At 49.8% G+C, this 24,027-nt stretch overlaps 1 protein-coding gene across 4 annotated transcripts; it reads right to left on the reverse strand.

The window, feature by feature from the left end:
• Window positions 1-14,199: 14,199 nt before the first annotated feature.
• Chrd (chordin) lies at window positions 14,200-23,625 on the reverse strand. 4 transcript variants are annotated; one of them, XM_074073621.1, is made up of 23 exons: window positions 23,418-23,623; window positions 23,087-23,190; window positions 22,497-22,626; window positions 22,243-22,368; window positions 22,059-22,158; window positions 21,850-21,937; window positions 21,356-21,497; window positions 21,103-21,243; window positions 20,939-21,021; window positions 20,714-20,861; window positions 20,458-20,564; window positions 20,217-20,336; window positions 19,454-19,610; window positions 18,900-19,120; window positions 18,363-18,476; window positions 17,825-18,103; window positions 17,652-17,745; window positions 17,462-17,518; window positions 17,090-17,193; window positions 16,520-16,622; window positions 15,866-16,020; window positions 15,603-15,702; window positions 14,204-15,086 (listed from the first exon to the last, which is right to left on the reverse strand). In XM_074073621.1, the coding sequence occupies exons 1-23, from the start codon at window positions 23,563-23,565 to the stop codon at window positions 15,034-15,036; spliced, it is 2,874 nt and encodes a 957-aa protein (XP_073929722.1). In that variant the 5' UTR covers window positions 23,566-23,623; the 3' UTR covers window positions 14,204-15,033. The 4 variants fall into 4 exon arrangements, with proteins under 4 accessions (XP_073929724.1, XP_073929722.1, XP_020031412.2 ...); XM_020175823.2 differs by having other exon boundaries at window positions 14,205-15,089; XM_074073622.1 differs by having other exon boundaries at window positions 14,206-15,089; window positions 22,279-22,368.
• Window positions 23,626-24,027: the final 402 nt, after the last annotated feature.

A 24,027-nucleotide genomic window follows, 5' to 3' on the forward strand; every position in this document is an offset into this window, starting at 1 on the left:
GCTGCAAGAAGTAGGAGCCTGTGGACTCTTAAGCACTACCCAAAGCAAAACCTCTCCTAAGGTGCTCAGGCCCTGGACAAATATACTTTGTGGAGCCCTTGATTTTATAATGTATGGGTTCACATGAGCTACACTAATTGATTGAAGAGATGCTTATGGACTTGTTTACTGTCCAGTCAGTGTACATGAAGTTCCTCCATCTCTCCCATTCAGGCCAAGACCCATCTCTACATGTTCTTTATGGTCAACTGAAGTTCCCTGGCTAACCTGAGAAGGCTCAGATTGTAAGGTTGTTATTCCTCAAATTCTCTGGCTCTTCAGGAACTGTCTGTATTAAAATAAAATCAGCTTTATTTCCCTGGAATTTCTCAATTGAATGCTGGTCCCATCATTACTCGTGATGCCACAAGCACTGGCTCTCAGTGGCATCTCCAAAGCTGTGATTGCACTTCCTTGATCATGATCACAAATGCAAAAAAGATTTTTTTGCCCAGAGTAGGCAAAATCTCTCAGCTATAGTTTGGTTTTGTATTATGCTAAGTTTATCATTGCGAATTTTATAGCATAAACATAGAACAACACATCATCCAACGGCGACTTTTCTAGAACTTTTTAGACAATGATCATCGAACCCCTAGAATTTGATCTCCTTCTCTGTGGACCACACACCAGCACTCCACATGCCACCAGCAGGAAGGACTGGCCAGTGGCCCACTGCCAGCAAGAACAGTCTCATTCGTGCTCACATAACTGTCAAGGCAAGTAAGGACATTCATAGTGGACATACCTTGGTATTGTGGAGCTAGTACCAAGAGCCCCTGGAGGAAACAGGTGGCTCACCTCCAAAGGACTGCCTGACACAAAATGTGGAGACCACAGAGGGGCAGGGCTGACTGCCTTAGCACCATTGGAAGGTGGGGCATATGCACAGGGTATGTTTGCTGCATAAGGCAGCACTGTGGCTAGACCACCAAAGTTCCAGAACACCAAGCAGTTGACACATAGACATACAGTAAGCCCAAGAGTTGGCAGTGGACCATCAATAATCCAGAGCCTTGAACTTGTACTTAGTCCAACAAACTCATATGATCCCACAAAAGAAATACTATGTTCACCAGGCTGCCCTCCTGGAAGTGAGGGTCCCAAGGATCACACCAAAGGCTTGGGTTCACCCCTCCTAGAGTAGAGGGTCAGAGAACACCATGGTGGAGCATCACAGGACCTGGATTCTACATAGGTCCCGACCGTGACTCAGAGGTCTGCTTATTGAGCAGCTCTGGCTGGTCTTAGTCATCAGAGGAATTTATGAGAAATGGTTTCTGGAAACCATGACCCCCACAGACTCGACCTGGATCTAGGCACCTGCTAGTACTGCCAGACCAGCCAGTACCAGCTAAGTACTCTTTAGCCCAGCCAGCTAAGAAGAATTTAGAACTTTCTAAGGAAGATACTCCAAAGCACTGAGCTCTCTAGGGCCCAGCCCAGAGCAGAGACCTGCTAGTCTACCTACATGAAATGGTGGTACTACTCCAAGGACATAGTTTACCTCGAGCCAGTCTCTTCACTCTGAGTTTGGGGATCCTTTGGTTCTCCTGATGTAGATACATATGACATTCAGGGCCCTGCCCAGGCTGCCAGACTTGTTTGTCCAGCCTTTAGCCTCCCGCCTCATGTTCTTTCTTCTACCCCACTGAATCCACACTCTCTCCTTGCTATTCCACACTCCAAGGCCCTGGGTTCTGCCCTCTACTTGCAATGTCTAAAACTTAAGGATCCTCTGAGGCTCAGCTCAGGAGTCACTGCCTCTGTGAGGTCTACCTTGATTCTCCCAGCTAGGAGTGTATCTCCTTCCCTAATTTCCAGTGGCCCCACATGTCCTCTCACTTTGCTCAGTGTCATTAGGATTCTATGTCAGGTCTCTCTTACTGGATAATAAGAATCCCAAAAGTAAGGTCTATGCTGAGCAGGGCCTTGACTAGTATGAAGGGTGGAGAGGGGAACCCAGGAAAGGAGCAGAAAGTAGGAGACAGGAGGCAGGAAACCAACAGGAAAAGACAGGTCCTGGCATCTTCAGGGCAAAGGAAACCCAGGTATCAGTGGCACCTGCTGCCAACATAAAAATGCACCTTTGAGCTGGGTGCCAGTGGCTCACACCAGCTACTCAGGAGGCAGAGATCAAGAGGATTGTGGTTGAAAGCCAGCCTGAGCAAATAGTTTGCGAGACCCTATTTCTAAAAACCCTTCACAAAAATAGGGCTGGTGAAGTGGCTAAAGGTGAAGGCCCTGAGTTTAAGCCCCAGTACCACCAAAAGAAATATATATTTATTTATTTATTTATTTATTTATTTTTATTTTTATTTATCTATATACCTTTGAGTAAGTATGTTGACTCCCAGGAAATACACCAAGTCTCTCTCTCTCTCTCTCTCTCGTGCGCGCGCGCGCTCTCTCCCCCTTCCCTCCCTGTGTCTGAATTCCTGCTCCTACATATCCACACCCCCCACAGAAGTCTCTAGCAACCATAACTTGGTTGCGTGACAGCATTCTCTGACCAAATTCCCTCTCCTGGGATTTGGCCTCAAATACAGCCAGGGAATCTCTGAACATAGCTAGAACTAGGTATCTACACACTGCCAACTGTGGGCCCACATCTAGTACTTGGAAAAGCAGTGAAGACCATGTCCAGAAGAGGGAACTATAGCAGATGAGCCAGAAGAAGTGGTCTTGGTCAGCTCTCATTCAGACAGAGAATAAATCAGCTTAAGCCAAAAAAGACCATTTGGGCCCACCAACTGCCAAGAGTGGCATTGCTTCTGGCTCAGTTGTCCTGGTGCGACAGCTCTGCCCCTCTGTGAACCTCTCGATTCTTCTTGGATCTAGTTGGTCTCCACTGTAAGTTTAAAGACCTTTAAAAGTGCCAATCTCCATCTGCACAGCTTAGTAATAACCTCAGGCAAAGGAGAGCTCCTCTCAGGTCCAAGGATCTATCACAAGAAAGTCTCTGACTGACACTGCTTGGACCTTACTCCAGCCCTGAGTTAACAGGTAATCCTAATAATGCTGAGAGACACACCCTCCCCTGAATGTCTGTGTATATCTGGGGGTGGGAACAGAAATTCTGTGATTAACAGTCCCCAGTGCTACATGGACTGGAAGAGGAGTCCCCAGGCACTAGAAGAAGGGGGGAGAGGGGTTTGGGAAAACATGACGAGTAGTCTTCAAGTACCTTTGCCTCTGTCCTGTTGAGAGCAGAGACAACAAAGCCTGGCTCCAGACAGCTTCCTGCCTCCTGTCTTCACTCAGAAGCTAGGCCACGCTAAGTTCAACAGTCCCCTTACATCCCCCAAAAAACGTTTTCCTTTTTGGTTAATCTTACTAGAGATGATTCGTTATGTGTGATCAAAAGAGCAAGAAAACCCCAATTATACCTGTCCATAATAGCATAGAAAAAGTCTTTAACCAGTTATACCAAGACCTTATAGCAGTTATTTATGGGCATTAAGATTTTAGGTGACTTTAGTTTCCTTCTTTATATGCTTTTAACTTTTTCTCCCAGATTATCTTATTATGAAAATGCTAAACATTTGATATAGCAAAAACTGTTAAGAAAAACTAGTTTTTCAGCAAGAGTCCTGTATTCAGGGATCACGAGTGTCAACATTTTGACTTCTTACCTTAAACATGCACATGTGCACACATAGACATATACATGTTGTGTCCTTTGGAGTTGAGTGACATCACTCTGTGCCAACTAAGTTGTCATAAAAATCTTGGAGACATTAAAAGATGTTTTTTGCACCCATGGAAAATAACTTGAACTCTAACCCCATTTGAGACTCACAGGGACAAGCAGCAATAATATATGACTGGGTGGGTGTGGGAGATGAAGAAGACTCCTGACAAGCACTGGAACCCCAGGAAAGAAATCAACACAAACAAGAAAGTGGCCAAACTCGATGCCATGTCTGAAGGTCAGGACCAGAAGTCCTGTGAGGCTGCTCCCAAACATTTCCAACTCTCATCTTTGCTGAAATGCAAATCTCTGAGGTTAAAGGGCACATGGGCAGCCAGCATCAAGTTTCTGGTTGGTAGATGCATAGCAGAGGTTCAGGAGGTGGCCAAAGACTGGTGACCAGAGATGATAATCGAACAGCAGAGACAGATGCTCATGCTGAGAGTTGGAAGGTGGTAGAGGAGGAAGCAGGAAGATGGTAAAAGCAGCATCTGAGAAGAGGTACTGTAAATTACCGGGGCTGTTGTTTGAATGAGACCTCCCTCTCTCCATTCTCATCCTTGAGCCAGCACATCTATTGAGAAATACACTAGGGTAAGAGGTTTTGGCTTCATCTTTTGGCAGTTGACGGCAATGGGTCCAGCACATTGCAAGACAAACAGAAAACTTTAACCAGTCACACATGGGCTAGGGGGTCTCTGGTATCCACAGAATGATCTTTCCTCTCGTGGGGACAAATGATAGATCATGACCAGGTCTCCTAAGTAAGGTATACCAAGGTCACTGCCCCCTTTCTGGCTGGCTTCTCTGGGGAGAGTATTGCACTGAGGAAGGGCCAACCATGTTTTCTGACCACACTCTAAGAATTCCCTTGTCCTCTTCCCTCACTCAGACCAGAATCCGTGGGGGAACTGCCAGGATCTCATCACTAGAGATTTTGGGTTAGGAGCAGGGTATAAGCATTTTGTAAATCTCCAAGTCAGACTCCTGTACACACTCTGTCCCTTGCATAACCTCAGCATCACTTTAGAGAATGCCAAGAACTTGGTGAGCCCCATGGATCTTTCCACAAGGGAGCGCTGATGCTATGGACCACTGGACTGGCTGACCCCTCCCTTAGAGCCAAAATGATCCCTCAAATCTGTATTCTGTGAGTCAGACCTGTATTTGAATCCTCCCTCAGTCACTTACTAATGCTGTCTTTGCACACCTTACCTAATCTCACTGAGCCTCAGTTTCCTCTCTATAAAGTGGGAGTGATAGGAGCTACCCCAGGATACTGTGGATGAAATTAAGAATGTATATCACCAAATAAACAGGCTTTAGACCACACAACTAGGTGGTTCATTCTCAGAAATTTATGTTTCTGTTTAGAAGTGCATTTGGTACCTCCTGATAGGATCCAATGGGAAATACAGAGCAGCACCCCTATGAAATATTCCTGTCAAAAACTTGTCAAAAATCCAATCAAGACCCACTGGGAGTGGTGGTACACATCTGCAACCCCAGCACTCAAGAGGCTGAGGCAGGAGGATCACCCAAATTCCAGACTGGTATGGGCTACATAGCAAGATCCTGTATCAAAAGTAAGTAAGTAAATAAATAAATAAATACCCTATATTTAACTTTTAGTTTACAGAAAATATGGAGGATGGAGGGACAAATTAAAAGGTGCTACAAGTAGGCAACAAATAAACAAATCTAAAGTATGGATCATTATCTAGAGACAATCCAGTTTCTTCAACAAATTAATGGTATTAAATAGAATAAAGGGACTATAACAGGATGAAATGATTTAAGAAACATAATAAAAACAAAAGATGAGCTGAGTGTGGTGGCTCATGCCTATGATTCTGGCTACCTGGGAAGCTGAGATTGGGAGGATCAAGGTTTGAGGCCAACCTGAGCAAATAATTCTTGAGATCCCATCTCCAAAATAACCAGAGCGAAATGGACTGGAGGTGTGGCTCAAGTAGCAGAGTGCCTGCTTTGCAAGCATATAGCCCTGAGTTCAAACCCCAGATCTATCCCCCCAAAAAAAAAAGTTTGACAGCCAAAGATCCTTAAAAGTATTTAAAAAGCAATCTCAAAGCTAAACATAAACTTATACCACATGACCCAGAAATTTCACTTACTGACGTATACCCAAAGAATTAAAAGCAGGAGCACTGGTGGCTCACGCCAGTAATCCTAGCTACTCAGGAGGCGGAGATCAGGAGGATCTCGGTTTGAAGCCAGTCCAAGCAAATAGTTCAAGAGAATCTATCTCAAAAAAAATCCATCACAACAAAGGGTGGTGGAGTGGCTCAAGGTGCAGGCCCTGAGTTCAAACCCCAGTACTGCAAAAAAAAAATAATGAAATTCTGATGCATAAATGAAACTTTCAAATTCTATACTAAGTGAAATAACCTTAACACAAAACACAAATATTGTGTGATTCTACTTATATAAGATGTCTAGAGTACAGAATAAGTAAATTCATTGAGTCAGAAAGTGGAATACAGGTCTCTAGGAACCAGGAGGTTGGAGGGCTGTGGAATTAGCATTTAATAGGTACAGATTCTGTTTGGAATGAAAAAGTTCTGAAGAAGGCTAGTAGTGACGGTTGTACAATATTGTGACTATACTCACTTGTCACTGAGTTATATATCTAAATATGACTTGAAAAATAAAATCTATGTTGCACATATAGATTTTAGCACAAAAAAGGCTTTCTACTTTTTCCTCCTTTCTTGAAAAATAGTAAAGGGCCCATAAACATAGCCACAGCAAGAAGGTAGAATCTCTTTGCTCTCATACCCACTCCCCTCTCAGCCCACATGTGCTGTGCACACTCCTTCATGACACCCACCACTGCCAGCCCTGCAGCCTTTGCCCCTCGCACCCTGCCTCCCTTGGCACCTGACTAGGTAGACTGACTTATCCTCACTCCCAGCAAGAAAGAATATGTCCTCTCTGGGGTGGGAAAGGGGGGTAAGGATTAGGCTAGCTACAGAGGATTCTCCTTGACAGGTTTCCAAACGTAGAAAGGTTGTGGTCACCCCAGAGCAGTAATTTTGGTGCCATCACAGAATGGAAGCCTGAGTACTTTGCTCTCGAAGAATGACCTCACCTTTTCATGGGCACCCAGGGCACATCACACCACCCTAATGATTCTCACAGCCCTCATCAGAGCCAATTATAGTGATGTTCCTGAGTGCCAACTACATGCCAGGCACATCACATACATGTCGATAGTCCCACAACAATCACACAGGTGACCACCATTAGTAGGAAACTGAGATTCAGCTATGGCAAAGACTTTGCCAAGGTCACACACCTAACAAGTCCAATCTTGGATTCAAATACCTCTCCTGAAGTACTGCCAGTTCAAGACTTGCCCAATTTCTGGAAAGTTTTCACAAGAGAATAAACTAAGGCAACAGGCAGAGGTCAAGTGACTCAAAGGATCACTAATAAAGTCAAACTTTCTTGCTCCTCAGGAGCCCCCTTCCCCTCCCATCCCCAAATGCCTCCTTTCTCTTCACAAAATGTCAGTCTACTGAGCCCAAATCTAAAATCCACTCAGCTGCGTCTTCTTGGCAAGCAAAATGAATACACAAGTTGCAAACTATTAAGGTAACCACAGCTATGTGGGGAGCATCCAGCTTTGGGAGGCTTTTCACTGCTCTCAGGGCAGCCTCTTCTCCCAAGGAGTAGAGTCCCAGACTCCCTCTGGCTGCAGCCACCTCCAGGAAAACCCCTCTCACTTGCCTGCTCCCTGATAGCTCTCCACTGCTCCTGACTGTGGTTCATTTTGGGTATCCAAACTCACTTCTCCTTCATCCCAAGCATGGTGGCCAAGTATCTGATCTGCTCTGTGATCAACAAGGGCTGTAGAGTCTGCTTCCTCCAGACGTGCAAACCCAGCAGTTCCCAGCACTGTCTCCTAAGACTCCAGCAGTCCCTGCAAATGCAAGGAAAAGAGGGGTGGAAGCTACAAACACAGGGTGAACTCAACGAAACACAGAAGGAAGAAAATATTTCAAAAGACCTTATAGTCTCCACAAAGAATTTTTCTTGGTTTGTTTTGTTTTGTTTTAGTGTTTGTTTGAACTTTTTAACCAAATTTTGTACTTCAAACAAACATTTTTATAATTAAGAAACATAAATAAAAAAGAAAGAAAGAAAGAAAAGAAAAACATGGTTCAGGCAAGTATTGTGCATCTCTGTAATTCCAACACTCAAGAGGCTGAGACAGGAGAATCCGGGAGTTCAAGGCCAGCTTAGGCTACATGTGAAGACCCTGTCTCAAAAAACAAGCAAGGGCTTATGGAGTGGTTCAAGTGGTAAAGCACCTGCCTAGCAAGTATGACTCAGTGAATTCAATCCCCAGTACTGGAATAGATAAATAAACATAGTTCACTAAATGCCATCCAAAATTTTGGAGTAAATCATGGTGCATGAAGCTCAAGTGGTAGACTGCTTGCCTAGCAAGTATGAGGTCCTGGGTTCAAATTCCAGTGCCCCCCAAAAAAAATTCATGATGCACTAATGTTCATGAGAAATATGTGTATTGCAGAGGGAATCAAAGGTAAATGAGGATCAGATCACTCTGAGTTGCACTTTTAATTTTATTAAAGTAACTAAACTAAGTCTTTTTTCATTTTATAACTCTGTTTTCCAAAACTTCATTTTCAATGAAAAATCATTACATTTATGATCGGGTAAAAATAAAACACTAGGACTGAGGGTATGGCTGAAATGGTAGAGCTCCTGCCTTGCAACTGCAAGGCCCTGAGTTCAAACCCTAATCCTTTCGAAAACTAAAAATAATTATTTTTTTTATCTCTATCAGTAAATCCCCTCACTCACCTATTTCTGAAAGGAGGGGAGAATTTTTTTAAAAGCCACTTTTGAAAGCTTTTTTTTCTTTTCTGAAGGTTTTCCTTGCTGCCACTCACATTGGTACCTCCATCGGAACCTATGAGAAAAAATTTCCTTCACAATGACGTCAGCCTTGCTTTAAAAAAAAAAAGAAAGGAAGAAAGAAAGAAAAGAGTCTCTAAAACTCATGAAAAACACAGTTGATGTGGATCATATGCCTGAGTGGCAGAGCTCCCGCTAAGCTGGGCAAGGGCACAGATGTGCAAGACAGAAATTCCTCTCCACACAGCAACTATTCCTTCTGAGCTGTTGCAGAACCTTGTGAATGTTGCTACCGGGAAGCCTAGCTATCAAGTCCCCATTTCCCTGCTTCCTCACCCCTCAGTCACCCAGTCCTTTCTTTAAACCGTCCCCTTGTCAAAAACTAACAGGATCTGATGATAATCATATCCACTACTGACTGATACATTACACTTTAGCAGGTGACCTAATATCTTAAACCACTTAAGCATTTTAAAACTCCATCTTCCAGTTTCAGAGGAAAATCCTCAACTAAAGAATTTCAGATACCAGCCAGCAGGTGCAATAATGTTTTGGCCAAAGGAGGGAGGGGACCTAAAAGTAAATCTGATTTAGACTTCCTGGAATCTGGGCTGGGGTGGGAGATTAGAAGAGCCTGTCTGGGAAAAGGACTGGCTCTCTTCTTCCTTGGGATGATGACTTGAGGCTGGTCTAATTCCAGCTGCTAGGAAAGGTTGAGGCATCTTTTGTCCTTCAGTGTCTAGAGTCTGTCCTTCAGGACAGACTTCCCCCTCCCTCTTTCCCCCTCCCTCTTTCCTTTGTTCCCTTTGTTTCCCTTTAACGCCTTTCCTCATTTTCCAGAGGCTTAGTAGTGTTTTCTGGCATGGTGCTTCCACAGGTAGCATTCGGTGAGGTTTCTAAACTGCATTCTGCCTCATCTGTCAGCTTCTTTATGCTTCACGTGGCATTGTGTCTTCTAACATTTCTGACCTCAAAAGATGTGCTTAAACTTCAACTCTTCTTTAGTGGACATTTTGTGATAGGTTCCTTCCTAGTTCTGAATAAATCTTCTGCTTTTTTCTTCCTCAGACTCCCGAGTGCCTGGGTGGGTTGTAAGCAAACTCCAACAAGCAGTTGGTCACATTAATGCATGTGACCTAATTGTGCTAGGGAATAACTATTTGTTTAACTCTTGTTCTGATAATGGTTCGTCTTTCTATGGTATATCATTTAAATCTTTGATAATATGCCCCTTGAGATTCATATACAATTGTATCAAGACTTTGAGCTCTATTCTTGTAGAGATCCAGTTCTCTCCCCCGAAGCTCATTTTCTCAGAGTTCTCTCTCACTCTGAGTTCTGGTATCTACTAATGTACTGATTTCACATGCATCTCGTAATTATAGCAGATATCTTCCCTTTCTATCTCCTGACAAGGAGGTTATCTACATTTGTAATCAAAAAAAAAAATCATTACATACTCCCACTGCTCATTCCCTCCCATCCTTCAAGTCTTTATTCAAATGTCACTCTCAGAACACCCTTTTCATTTTATTGTATTTATTTTATTTATTTTGTGAGACAGAGTCTTACTCTGTAGCCCAGGCTGGCCCTGAGGTCAAGATCCTCCTGCTTCAGGCTCCCAAATGCTGGGATTACAGGCATGTACCACCACACTTGGCCAGGCCATTCTTTTTAAAATCACATCTAGCTCCTCTTCCCTTGGAGAATACAGTCCTCCTTCTCCTTCTTTCTTTTTTCTATAGCACCATTTTATCTATATTTGACTTACTATATTTGTTGCTATAATATTACTGATTTACTTATATTAAAGGCTCATGTGTTAATGGCTTGATTTCCAGTCTCCTATGTAAAAGGGTTGGTCCCCAGTCTGTGGTGCTATTAGGAGGTGCTGGAGCTGGGGCAAAGTTAGGGAGACCCTGTCTCAGACACAACATAAACAACAGGGCTGGGAGCAGAGCTCAAGGTCAAGTGATTGCCTAGAATGCAGAAGGCCCTGGATTCAATCCCCAGTACTGAAAGAAAGGGGGGAAGAAAAAAAAGAACAAATTTTTTTTTTTTTATTATTCTTGTGGGGGAGAATATCCTAACTTTTCTCACCTTCCCTCAGGGTGGAGTCTTCTCAGGGACCTAGGCCTCCACATTCAAAGCCCCAATGCCACCAGGAATTCCAGCAGCAACAGCAGGCTTTGCGTGCTGTATCCATGGTGTTCCTGCCACGGGTGTGAAAAGTCAGCCACAGCCACCTGCTGCAGTCTCAACGTGCTTCTTCAGAGCCAGCCCCATCACACTACTGAGGTCCACCAGCTGCTGGGCAGGAAGAGCATATGCTTGGCAGGGTTGGCCTCCCATCCCCAAACAGCAGCCTTTCTGCCTCTGCCTGGAGAAATTCCCCTTCCACTACCACCTGCTACATCTACCTATGCCCTGCTCGTCCCACTGCACACACAAAGAGGGTGAATCTCTGTCACCAAAGTAGAGCAAGACTTTACTTCCAAAGAAAAGAAACTCCAGCTAGGCACCAATGGCTCATACCTATAATCTTAGCTACTCAGGAGGCAGAGATCAGGAGGATCACGGTTTGAAACCAAGACCCTATCTTGAAAAAACCCATCACAAAATAGGGTTGGTGGAGTGGCTCAAATGGTAGAGAGCCTGCCTAGCAAGCATAAGGCCCTGAGCTCAAAACCCCAGTACCACCAAAAATAAAAATAAAAAGAGGAGAAACTTCAGAGGTCTCACAAGAACACTGTGGCTCAACCAATGAAACAGCTCAGCCAAGGCAAAGTCAAGTAGATAAGAAAAACTAAGTGACCCCCTCAGCCCCTCACCTCACCCTCTTTCATCCTCCCCCCCCACACCGACAAAGAACAGCCCTGGCTACCAGGAGACATCCCCCCTGGGCAGCCCAGGCTACCTTGAACTCTGTGTGCGTGTGTGTGTGTGTGTGTGTGTGTGCGTGTGTGTGGTACTGGGGTTTGAACTCAGTGCCTCATGCTTCTAGGCAGGCACTCTACCACTTGAGCCATACCCCCAGCCCTTTTTGTTTTTTAGTTATTTTTCTAATAGGGTCTCACTTTTATTGCCCAGGCCAGTCTGGACTTCTATGCTTTTATTTACAACTTCCCCTCATATCTGGGATGACAAGCACATGCCCCACGCCTGGCTTTTTATTGATCAAGATGGGGTCTCAAGAACTTTTTGCCCAGGCTGGACTCAAACTGCAATCCTCTGGATCTCCACCCCCTGAGAAGCTAGGATTATAGGCATAAACCACCACACTCCACCATCAAACTCTTTATCTTACTGCTTCAGCCCCAAAGAGCTGAGATTACATGTGTGCACCACCACGGCTGGCCTCAATGATTTATTTTTATGATGAGCAAAAAAAGTTCTGGCAGCCCCATTTGTACATGAAGCACATATCAAAGGCAAACATTGCATAGGAGTGGCTCCATTCTCAGAGCACCATAATCACTCCATGATCCCTAATCTGCCCTCCACTGTTGTCATCTGTGATGATGTATTTCCATCAAAAGTATAATTCCATGTACACATCTTCTCCTTCAAACATCCCAGTTTTATAAGAACTCTACTTCTTGTCACCTTTGTTATGTCAGAGTGTTGGCTTTTGGTTTTTTCTATCTCCCATTTTTTTATAACAATTAAGGATGAAATGCAGTAACAGAGTTGTTTTGAAACAAGACAAGCTGTCTTTTGAGTGCAGGTTTTGTGAGCAGCTGAGCAGCTGTTGGGAAAGTAAGGCAGGAGCCCAGAACTCCTCGCTCCCAAAAGGTCCATGGGCTCCCTATGTCTCCTTCTGCCCGGTGGCACTTTTCCAACTCCATGGCCACAGTTTCAAAACTACCCTTCGTAAATCACTGCCACAAATTATTCAGATTTACATAGACACTGCTCTGGTGATTTGGCCAAAAGTAAAACAATGGCAGCTGGCAACCCCACCAAGCCATAGCTCCAAACTAGTGTCATTTGTCACCTGACATGCCAAAATCTGGATTTGGCATATAAAATGTGGACAAAGAATGTCGCTGGAAATGCCAGTGGAATATGGCAACGTAAAAAGGATTACACATGGAGTTTTCTCTTTGAAAAGCAGATTAATCAGAACTACCCTGTTTGTCAAGCCAAGCGGCTTCTATGTATCCCCCTTCTTTCTGCTGGAGCAGCTCAGGATTCTGGCCAAAGCCTCTACAGCATAGAAAGCTTGCTGCCTAGCCCCAGGGACAGATAGATACCAAATTTTAAATCCTACCAGTAACTGTTGTGAAAGGAAAATGGGCCTCTCCTTGGTTTTGTTGTTGTTTTAGAGTTCGGGAAGGGAGAGGTTCTCTAGAACAGAAAAGGACTCCCTGATATAGTGCAGTCAGTTGCTTAAAAGGGAATGGATGGGGTGCCCTCTTGAGGTCTCTGCATGCCAGGGCTTTGAGTAGCCTCAAATGCAGGTCCTTACACAGAGTTAGACTTCCTGGGTCACTACACCACCTCCCTAGAGCTTGGACAGGACCAAGGACTGGCCAGCTTTGGTTGGAATGCATGCTATGGTTGGGATGGTGTTTCCAGGACTTTTGTTAGGGAGTACACTACTCTGCCTGGATCCACTGGCTGGTCAGCTCACACCCACTGAGGCCTGCTCCAAAGCCCTGCTGAGTACCTGCAGTTCAGGACAGTGGGATGAGCAGCTGCCATCCTGTGGGTGACCCGCCCAAGTCCCTGGTCCCTCACTGGGGTGGAGAGTACTGTCAGTGCATCCATTTGCAGACCAAATCCTCCATCATACCACACCTGGTGCTATGCTCAGTTCCCTGAACTTAACTCATCTCCATCTGGCCTTCATGCTCCTCCCACTGTGACAGCCAAAGCACTGGCCCTGGCCAAGTTATCCACATCCTTATCTTCCCTACATCCTCAGCCAGCCATGACTATCTTGCCAAATGTAATGGGAGCCCATCGTCACTCTCCTCCTGGCATTTCTCCCTGCCGCTTATTTCAAACCAGCTCCAGAAATCCCACTACAGCTAGAGTGCCTTTTCCAATGAATATGTGCCAGGCACTGAGCGGCATAATGCACTGTATCCTGTAAGAGAAATATGTTTTACAGAAAGGAAATGGGGCTCACTAAAGTGAAATAATTCAGTGACTTAACTACAGAACATTCAGTTGAACTTGATGTTACAACAGGTTAAGACAGTAACTGCTAACCACACACAGCAGGCTTAACACTAACTAAGGAGGCTGTGATTTCCCTTTCCTTCTGCTCTACCTGCTCATAAAATCCCAGATTCATTTTACCTTGCATCATTTATACAAAACAGAGCTGCAGGTACATACATGTGTTAAATTTCATCCTGATACCTTTATCTCCCTAGAGCCTGTGGGGCCTGTGGGAATGCCCAGTTCCTGATGGCAGGAATAAGAAGGGTAGAAAAAGGAAGGGGGGTGTCCTTATCTTATTCTGTCCATCATATCACTTGATCTCAAGATAAGCTCAGTCAAAAACTGGACCAGAACTGATTCCAGTCCACTCTGATCTGGACTTGCACTTGAGCTGCTCCAAAATAGTTAATTTCCAGGAAAGGAGAATAACAGGAAAACACTGCCTCATTTTAGACAGAGTAGCCACTGGTGACAGTTTTATTTCTCTTTGGAGCAACTTCAGACATGGAATCAGCAAAAATACCAGTTTAGTTACTTGAGTAGCTACACTCCAATGTAAATCCTGCTTCAGGTTGTCTGGGCTCTTGAAGTTCCCGCCTATCTTAAGAATAGTCTCAAACCCCCCTGTGGAATCCAGGTTTTGCCTGCCAATGCTGTGCCATCCTGTTCCCTCTCCAGGATTCATCCAGCTCCCAAGAGTTAGATGGAAGCCCCTGGAGCCAGAGCGCCTCTCTCTCATCTCCTGCCCTCAGAACCTTCTCCACTGGAGCCCACTCAGATCCCTGGCCACAAAGAGTCCACCTTGAGCCCAGAGACCAAAAAAAAAAAAGTTTTAATAAATACAAAAATCTCTAATAATGACTCTGCTCAGCTCAGGGACAGCAGAAGTGTGTGAGGGGACCCTTGGTGCTGAGTAATGATAAATTAAAAATCCCAACAAGCCAGTGACATTATGTACAGAAGGAAAGGGATTGGGTTTCCCAGGCAGAGGCCAGAGGGTAATAGGGCAGGATTTGGAGTGGATATGGCCTTGGTCTGAACTGGCCACCTCTCCCCCTTGTGGAGTTGTGGTTCCCAGAGGTAGTGGGGAGGGAGAAGAGGCAAAACAGAGGAGCCAAAGGCACAGGGTTTTCCCACAGGAGGGTGCAGGGTCCTCAGCGCTGTCCCTTCCCCCAGCTCAGGCCCCGTCCTCTTGGTCATGAGGCCTTGGCTGCTCCCTAGGAGCTTTCAGCTTCTTTCTCCAGCTCTGGAATGGACCTGGTCTCAGGGCCTGCTGGAGATAGAAGCAAGTGAATGTTAGAGGAAGAGAGACAGGGTAGCATAGTGAAAGGCATGGAGGGGGAGGAGCAAGCAGACCATCTCTGCTTGAACACTGAGGACTCATTCTTGGGGTTGGGCCTGGGTAAAGGGATGCACGATGAAGGTGCGAAAGGGTCTCTTAGTAACTTCAGCATTTACCAAGTACTGCTCTGTGCCTAGCCTGGAGCCAGTGCTCCAGTGGAAACAATGTGTATGTAGAGTGAAGTGAGTAGGCTCCAATTCTTGCCCAGAATTTTCTAAGGAACTCAATATACACCAGTAGTGAGACCTTAGTCTGGTTACTTAATTCTTCTGAGCTTCAGAAATCTTACTTGTAAAGAAATGATAATAAATTACAACCGTGAAAAGGTAGACTAGAACAGCACTGTGAGGCTGTGGATTGCATGGTTCCTAGCATCTTGGGATTGCCTTCCCTCCCAGGTGTCCCTCAGTCAGCCCACAGCTGCTGCCTGTCCCCCTCACTTACGCTGTCGGGATGTGCAGTGGGAGCAGCATCGACTCTCCTTCCCCGGGCCGCAGGATAGTGGCAGTGAACAATCATCCCGCTCACAGTGGGGCACCCCTGCCTGGTACAGGACAGAGCAGATGCTGAAGGTTCCCAGGGGCATTGGGGCACAGTGACCTTCGGCCCCTTTGGGGAAGCTGCCTCCAGGAGTTTGCCATTCCTGGGAAGATCTCCCCTCTCCAGGCCAGGCCCTCACTTCCCACCTCACATAGACTTCCACTTACCCCACATCTGCAGGTGATACAGCTCATCTCTCCAAAGGGGGGCACTGAGGGATGCCAACTCTGGCTCTCTGGGAACCACTGTCCCGCAAAGCGACAGCCACGTGGCCCATCAGCCTGCATGGGATCCCCCAGCTGGGGTTGGGCCCCTGATCCTACTGTTAGGAGGGAAAAAGACAAGAGTCAGACCAGAAAGGTCAACAAGCTTTAGTTTCTCTTTGAATCTCCACCACCTAGAAGTTTCTGGCACTTACTGGGTAACAAATTTAGATGGGTAAATGGATGGATGATGGATATATGAATAGATGATGGATGGGTAGGTGGATGAATGGACAGATGGATGAGTGAATGGGTGGATGGATGAGTGGGTAGATGGATGGATGGATGGATGGATGATGGATGGATGGATGGGTGAATGTATGGATGGATGGTTGGGTGGATGGATGGAGAGATGGATGGGTGGATGAGGCAAGAACTGGAGCCCATCTTACTCCACTATATATGCACATTCTTTCCACTGCATTTAAAGTGCTGGCTCCAATCTAGCCACAGAGTAAATGCTGAAGTTGCTGAGAAGTCACTCTCCTACCCTCATTACGCATCCCCCTCCCCCCTTCCCAACCCAAAGGGTGAGGCCTCAATGCCCAAGACCCTCACCTGGACACTGTTTGCAGCAGTCAGTGGGGTTGGCACGGATAGGCTGAGCACAGGCCAACCGGGGACACTGCACCTTCTCACAGTGTACCTCTCCAGTGCCCCCCTATAGGGATCCATTGAGTGAGAGTGTCAGGAAAGAGAGAGGACACATAAGACTCCTGTTTCCTCCCTCTCCTTTCCCCACCTCAAGTGAAATATATGTGTGATTTTATTACTAAGAGGATTGGGCTTGCCTTATGCACCCGAATTCAAGTCATCATTATGCTCTGCAAGGTAGGTGTAGAGCACCTGTATTTGCTTACAAAAGAGGAAAGGAAGGCTCAGAGAGGTTCAGAAAGTACCCAAGGTTAGATGGAGCCAATTAGTTGGCAGAGGCAAAATTTGTCCCCAGGTCAGCCCTTTCCCCTCTCTTACAGGAAGCCTGCTCTCAAAACCCAAGGGACTTTTTCTCATTGCGGTTCCATCCTGAGTCCTTCTCACCAAGGATGGGCTGTGCTCTCAAGGAAGCCCCCTCCCCATCTCTGCAGACCCCGCTGGGTTATGGCACCAGAGAAGATTGGGCGGCCATACCTTGCAGGTGCAGACAGCACACTTAATTAAGCCAAAGGGGGGCACGACGGGGTGCCACCGGGTACCCGCTGCCCGCCAGCTCCGGTCACCATCAAAATAGCAGCCTGGTGGGGGACAGTGTCCAGCTGTCATTAGTACTGAGCTCCTCAGCTGAGCCCACAACTAAGGCTTGAGCCTCAGGCCAGCCCCACACTAGACTAACCCAAGTGCCTTTTCATGGGCCAAGAACATTAATGAGGCCTGTCAGGTGTCACTTGTAACCTGTGCTCCTTGGCCTCTGCCCATACATACTCTCTCCCTCTGTTCCCCTCCTGGTCTGACCCAATGGCTCCTCTGGACCCTCCCACTCCTGGACGCACCCTTCCAGCTCACCCTCTCCTGGGTCCCGGCTTTTTGGCAGCCCTGGCAGGTCTCTGCCATCTTGTTTCTCTGTGGAGCCAAAGAAATGGTGAGGCAGAGGGCAACCATTCTGCTTCGCTCCCCAGAGGACTGCTTCGCTCCCCAGAGGACTCCTTCGCCACAGCACCTCTCCACTATCCCTCCTCCCCTGCAGAGAACGTACGCGGGCACGCGGGGCAGCACTGGTCCAGTGCCTGCACTGGATGCAGGCAGCTCAGCGGCGGGCACACCACGGGATCACAGATCACTGTTCGCCTCTGCAGAGAGGGGCGTGGGCTTTGACAGGGTGCTGGGCCCCATGCCCGGGACCCACTGCATCCTCCCCTGGCCTCTTACCTGGCAGGTGCAGAGTGAGCAGAGGGGGTCATAGTTCGGAGCCCAGCGAGCCCCGTGGGGGCGCTGGTGCCCCTCGAAGAAGCACATGTTGGGGTCTCGGGGCCGTGCTGGGCCGCCAGGTTTGACTGGCAATGGGGCCTCTGGGCCAGGCCCAGAGGGCAGCGCAGAGAGCGGGGCTACTGCTGCATCAGGAGCCACCAGGCCCCGAGCCTGTACCCCCTCGGCCCCAGCTGCAGCCAGGCGCAGGCCGCCCACTTCACATTGGTTGTCGATGTGCACCTGGGAGGAGAGGCCCACTGAGGCAGTGCTGAGGCTCCTCCTAGCAATTCTGTCAGCCCTGAATACCAGTGCCCAGGCACAGGCTATTAGCCTCAGTGCCCATTGCCATGCAGGAGCATGATGGTGGGCTGCCAGGCTCCTTATGCACCTGTGTGGCTTCTTCCTCTCTACCAGCCACAGTTTGAAACTACCATCCCCAGGTTCAGAGAGCACAAGTGACTAGTACAGGGGCCTCCCATTGCCCACACTGCCCATCTACCTGCCCTCGAAGCTCCCCTTTGGGGCTGCCCTTGGTGGTGATCAGCAGGGAGGCTGTGCCCTGTGCCAGGTGCCTCAGCAGCTCAGGCTCTAGGTCCTTCACCACACCCTGGGCCTGTAGGTAAACAGGATGAGGAACAGGAACAAAGCACTTTAGGTTGGAGCCTACTGTCTCCAATTTGCAGATGAAGAAATTGAAATGCAGGGAGATTATATAAAAAATAGCAAACTCATTTGGCAACCCTTTGGTGTGGACCTTGGAAGCCAGGTCTCTCTCATCCTAAATCCATGACAGCCCACCCACTTCAAGGGTGCATCCCTCCTACCCGGCTAGAGGCCTGGATTTTATATACTATACCCTCAGAGGACACAACTCATAATAAAAGGCTAAGTCACATTCATACCCAGGCCTGACTCCCAAGCCCATGGCCACTCTGTAATACCACATGCCTGCATCTGCTTCCCAACCACAGACCCACAGGTCTTCAAGTTAAAAACCAGAGGTTTTCCAAGCTGCCTCCTGCCATCACATCCTTACCTCTGGGCCATAGAATCCTTTCAACAACCGCCGGGGCCCTGGCATCCCAGGAGGCCCAAGGAGGTGGGCAGTGACAGTGCCCTGCTCTGAGCCACCAAGCCCTGCAAGCAACACTTCATAGTGCAAGTGGCAGTGTGTATCCAGGGAGAGCCAGGCATGCCCTGCTGCCTGGCTTTGCACGGGGGGCAGCACCAGAGCTCCTGCCAGGGGCACCGGCAATGCTGGGTCCAAACAGAAGAGAGATGACAGATGAGAGGGTGGTCTTGACCAGCCCCTTAATCCCAGCATTTTCCATCTCCCCCAACATAGATTCTGTAACTGTAAGGCACTGTCCAGAGGTGCAGGGCCTGGGCAGCAGCAAGTTTTAGACCTCCCTGGCAGCAGGGAGGGTCAGCCAGTAGGACCACCCTGAACAACCCCACCTTTTCTAGATGTCAACTGGAGCTCAGGCAGAGGAAAAGCATGCTAGGTTCTGGCCCTCTGGCACCATCCCTCACATGCTTGAATCACAGGTCAGAGAACACAGAAGGACAGACAGACCCTGGGGCACTCACTATTATGGCGGGTGCTGTGCCCACTGTAGGGAAGGGCAGCCACGTGTCCCCGCAGCTCTCCTTCTGGGAAGTCCTTGGTGCCCACATTCAGGAACAGTTCATTCTGCAGCAGCATATGAGCCCCTCGGGCACCCAGTCCAGGGCAGACACCCACAGCCTGAGGGGAGGGCAGAAAAAGATGAGCCCCTTCAGCTTCCACATAGCCCAGATTCTGAGGCTTTCCATGTTTTATGCCCCTGCTACGCACGCGCACACACACACACAAACACTGGATAAGAACCTTGCATGCCCAGTTTCAAGGCCCTCCTCTATCACTTCCTAGCCACTTAACAACCTTGAGAGTTACTTGCCCTGAGTCTTCACTCCCTCACCTATAAAATGGGTACTATCAAAACCAAAAAAACACACGAATAAGGAACCAATGCAATACCTGGTGCATCAAAAGGCCCAACAGTAGCAGCCATTACTATCACGTTTATTATTATATGGTCTACTGCACTATTCTCTCTGCCTAACACCTCCCATTTGTCAGCTTGCTGAGGACAGGGACCTCATCTGATTTTCTTGAACTCCAGTCTATAGTCTAAGATTCACTAAAAACGTTCACTGAAAGACATTCAAACGAATGAAGGAATCAGTGAGTGAGCCCATGAGTGGGTGAATGATACTGCATATCCTTGCTCAACCAACCTAGCTTCCCATAGCCCACACACTGATAGCCCTGGCACATGGCCCTGTGGCCAGATCTACCTGGAGCCCTCACCGTGTGTCCTCCTGGCTGGAGTCCAGTCATATGGCATAGGACTGTGCGCTGATTCTTACGCTGAGGTTTGGTCTCCAATGTCATGGCCACCACCTCACTGTTGGTACCTACCACTTGCACCTGGTGGGCAGAGTTCGGGGAGGGCAAACTGGAGTGACAGCCAGGGCCTAGGGTCCAAACTATTGCAGGTCAAGGCCCTGCCCTGAGGCCCTCCCCACCACCTATAGACCCTGACTCTTACCTGATAGATTAGGGAGCCATTTCCTAGCAATGCAAGGCTGGCAGAGCCAGCAGCACCCGTCTGGACTGGGACCAGGGCATCAGCCCCACAGAGGACGCTTTGCATGACTGCAGAGGGCAAGACAGGTGGTAGTAGGCTTGCCCTTACCCTGAGTTCCCAGGCTCTCTCTCCCATATCCACCTTGCTCTCCTCCATGGCAGGTGTCTGTGCCTCCCAGATGTGTGTATCTAGGGTGCCAGGCCCCACTCAGACTCACCATCACAGCTCTGCCTGGCAGCAATGTGTCCACTGATGCGCAGCTCTGGCCCACCAGCCCTCTCCAGGGCCATCTGCAATTCCCCCAGCACCAGCCAGTCCATCTCCTGGCCTGTCAGGCTAGGCAGCACCTCAGCAAAGCCTGGTTCCTGGGGACAGAGCAGGGTGTGGTGGGCAATAGCAAGAGGCCAGAGCAGGTGGCAGCAGGAGCCAGACCGTCCCTCACCTGGGTTGAGACGTTGGCCTGGAGCTCTCGAAGTAGTTGCTCCTGGTGTAGAATCTGGAGCCTCAAAGGAACCTGAGCTGGTTCTACAACAGCCGAACACGTGAGCATTTCTGAGAAATAGACATCCCCCCGCCTTCTCACACACTTTCCCCCACTCTGCTTACCCCCACTCCTGGGTTCCAGCAGCCCCCGGAAGAGAAGCAGAAAATGCAAGGAGTCCTCCGCGTCACTGAGGGTGAGCAGGGTGATGCCTCCTACTCCCTGCTGTTGTGAGCCTTCCAGAGTCAGGATGGCACTGAAGGTCTCTGGGGAATGAAGGACTGTGAGAGCCATCAGAAATCCTCTCCTTAGCCCATCCCATTCTCAGGATAAAGAAGGCTCAGATCGGCACATCCAGGGTCTCCTTGTTCCACTTACCTGCGGCCAGCGCCCGGTGCCGGATGAGAGGCCCCCAGACTTCCCCTGAAGGATGAGTGGGTGTCACAAGTGCCACATGCAGCTGTTCTGCCTTAAGGAGCCGCAGAGACAACCTAGGCACTGCCCGCCACACCCCACAGACCTGGAGCAGACAGACAGGAAGTACCACAATCAGACAGCATGCAGGACAGGCCAACTAAGAAACTCAGGCCTGGTGAGGAAGGAATATGGAAGAGAGCCCTCAAGCCCTCCCAAGAAGGGCCCAGGAGCCAGACGCTTGGGTTCAAATCCTGACTCTGCCACTTACTAGCTGTGTGGCCTTGAACAAATCACATTCCGCTACCAAGCCTCAGTTCCCTCATCTATAAATGGGCGTCATAATGTCAAGACCTTCCTCCCACTGGGCTGTTGTGAAGACCAAAGGAGGCAAAACAAAGCACGCTCCTAGCACAGTGCCCGGACTGGAATAGCGCTCATAAATGGCATCATCTCACCAGGCCATCTTGGGTGGGGGTTGCAGGGTGTTCAAACAGGATGCTACCCATGGAGTCTGAGAATCGAACCCTGCTGGGGCGGTCCAGCCTGTGAATGAAAGGTCTGGTGAGGCTGGACCCAGAACCTGGACCGGAAGTAGTATGCCCCATCTTCCAGATCCCCTTCCCTGCCTTCGGCTTTCTGCTCCTCCCTCCTTCCCCTTTCTCACCGCTGGTAGGAGATGGAGAATCTTAGACTCGAGCGCTGCAGCGAAACTCGGGCACGTGCTACCGCCTGCGACCTCGGCCCTGTCAGCAGCGCCACGAAGTCTGCGAGGGGAGGAAGACTGTCTGAGTACTGTCAACCTTTGCTGGCCGCCAGCAGGCTATGATCCCACCCCCGCTCCCGCCTACCCGTGTGGCCGTCAGCGCGCGCCCTCTCCTCAGCACCTGGCTCCCCGCGGTCGCTGTAACTGCGGTGCTCCGGGTCCCTGGGATACTCGGACAGGCCCGACGGCTGCTGCTCCGGATTGCTGCGCTCTGTGCCAGGAGTAAAAGGCACTGACTTCAGCAGGCCACGGGAGGGCCAGCCGCCGCCCCAATCCAAGTGGCCCAGGACCTAGTATTGCTGCCCTGCCGCCCTTCCCTCACAGCAGAGCCGGCCTTACCCTGGGGACAGGTCTGGCAGCAGTGTCCTGGCAGCTGGTGCGGCTGCCCGCAGGCCAGGGTTGGACACTCGGGTTTGATGTTCTTACAGCTGACCCTGCCAGGGCCCCTCCCACGGCGACCCCACTGAGGCTGATCGCAGAGAACACGAAAAAAATCAAGTGAATGCAAGATGTCAAACGGTCAGACCCCAGAATCAGGAGAGAGAGTCTAGGGACCACAGCAAAGTCGATCATCTGCTGGAGTCAATGTTGCCATTTAACAGCTGCATGACTCTAGGGTTTCTTAACACCTTTTTAAACCTCTCTGCTTCTCAAGGTCCCTGTCTGGAAAATGGGAACACTAATGGTATCTATCTAGCAAGGTTGGAATGGGAGTTAAGGAAGAGAAAGACGAAAGGTAGCTGGCTCAGAGCCCGACCCATAGTGGACGATCAACGGTTGTCAACACCTGAAACGTAAAGGGGGCTATCCACCAGAAAAACATCCCAAATATCTGTGGACCAGTCTCTTTTTTCCTGAGCAACTCCCAGTCCACTCGGAGGGCTCCCCTCCGCTCAAGGGCTAGGCGGGCGGCCGCAGGATCCACTCACTGCCTCACAGGCGCACAGCACGCAGCGCATCACCCCGAAGGGCTCCCCCAGGTCCGGATGCCACGTCTCGTCCAAGGCATAGACCTTCCCGCCGAACGAGCAGCCTGCGGGGACGGGCTTGGCTGGCGGCCGCTGTCTCGCTTGTGCCGTATGCCCGCCCCGGGCGCTGCCCGTCCGGCCCTGGGTCCCCTGGCACCACGCGCCTCACGGCCGGCTCACCCCTCCAGCCCGCCCGCTGCGCCGAGCCACCTGCGCCGGGGCCCGCTCCGGCGGGTGCGGACTTGCCCAGAGCCGGACTCCCCGCCCGCGCCTCCCCCTGGCGCCCACCTACCTGCCGCTCCCCGAACGGGCAGCGGCTCCTTCTCGGAGCGGATGGGCAGTGCAGGGGGCTCGGGGCCCGCGCCGCGGGCCGGCCGGCAGCCGAGCAGCAGCAGCCCGAGGAGCAGCAGCGGGGCCGGCGGGGCCGGGAGGCTCGGCATGACGCGAACCGGACAGCTGGGGAGGCGGGCGGGAGGAGGGAGCAGCAGAGGGAGGAGGAGGAGGGCCGGGCCGGGGGCGGTCCGGCGGGAGGGGGCCGGGGCCAGGGCCGGGGCAGTGCGGCAAGGGGCTCGTCGGGCGGCCGCGGAGTCGGCGCCGGGCCGGGCGGGGCGGGAGGAGCGGCCCGGAGGAGCGGGCGGGCGGGCGCTGACCCGGGCCGTACGCGGCTCTAGTGCCCCGGGCGCCGGCTCCGGCCCGTTTTATGCCCCACGCCCGACGCCCCGGCCGGGGGCCTCCTCCTCAGCAAACGGGGCGGCGGCGGCGGCTCCGTGAGGGGCCGGGCTGAGCCCGGGGGGTCCGGCCCAGCAGCAGCGGCCCGGATCGCGAGTGGGGGAGGGGAGGGAGGGGCTGGGACCGGGCAAGGGAGGAGGGAGGGGCTGGAGGGAAAGGGGGAGCGGAGGGGG

The sequence above is a fragment of the Castor canadensis genome, chromosome 5 (genome assembly GCF_047511655.1).
Source record: "Castor canadensis chromosome 5, mCasCan1.hap1v2, whole genome shotgun sequence".
In the NCBI taxonomy this organism is placed as follows: Eukaryota; Metazoa; Chordata; class Mammalia; order Rodentia; family Castoridae; genus Castor; species Castor canadensis.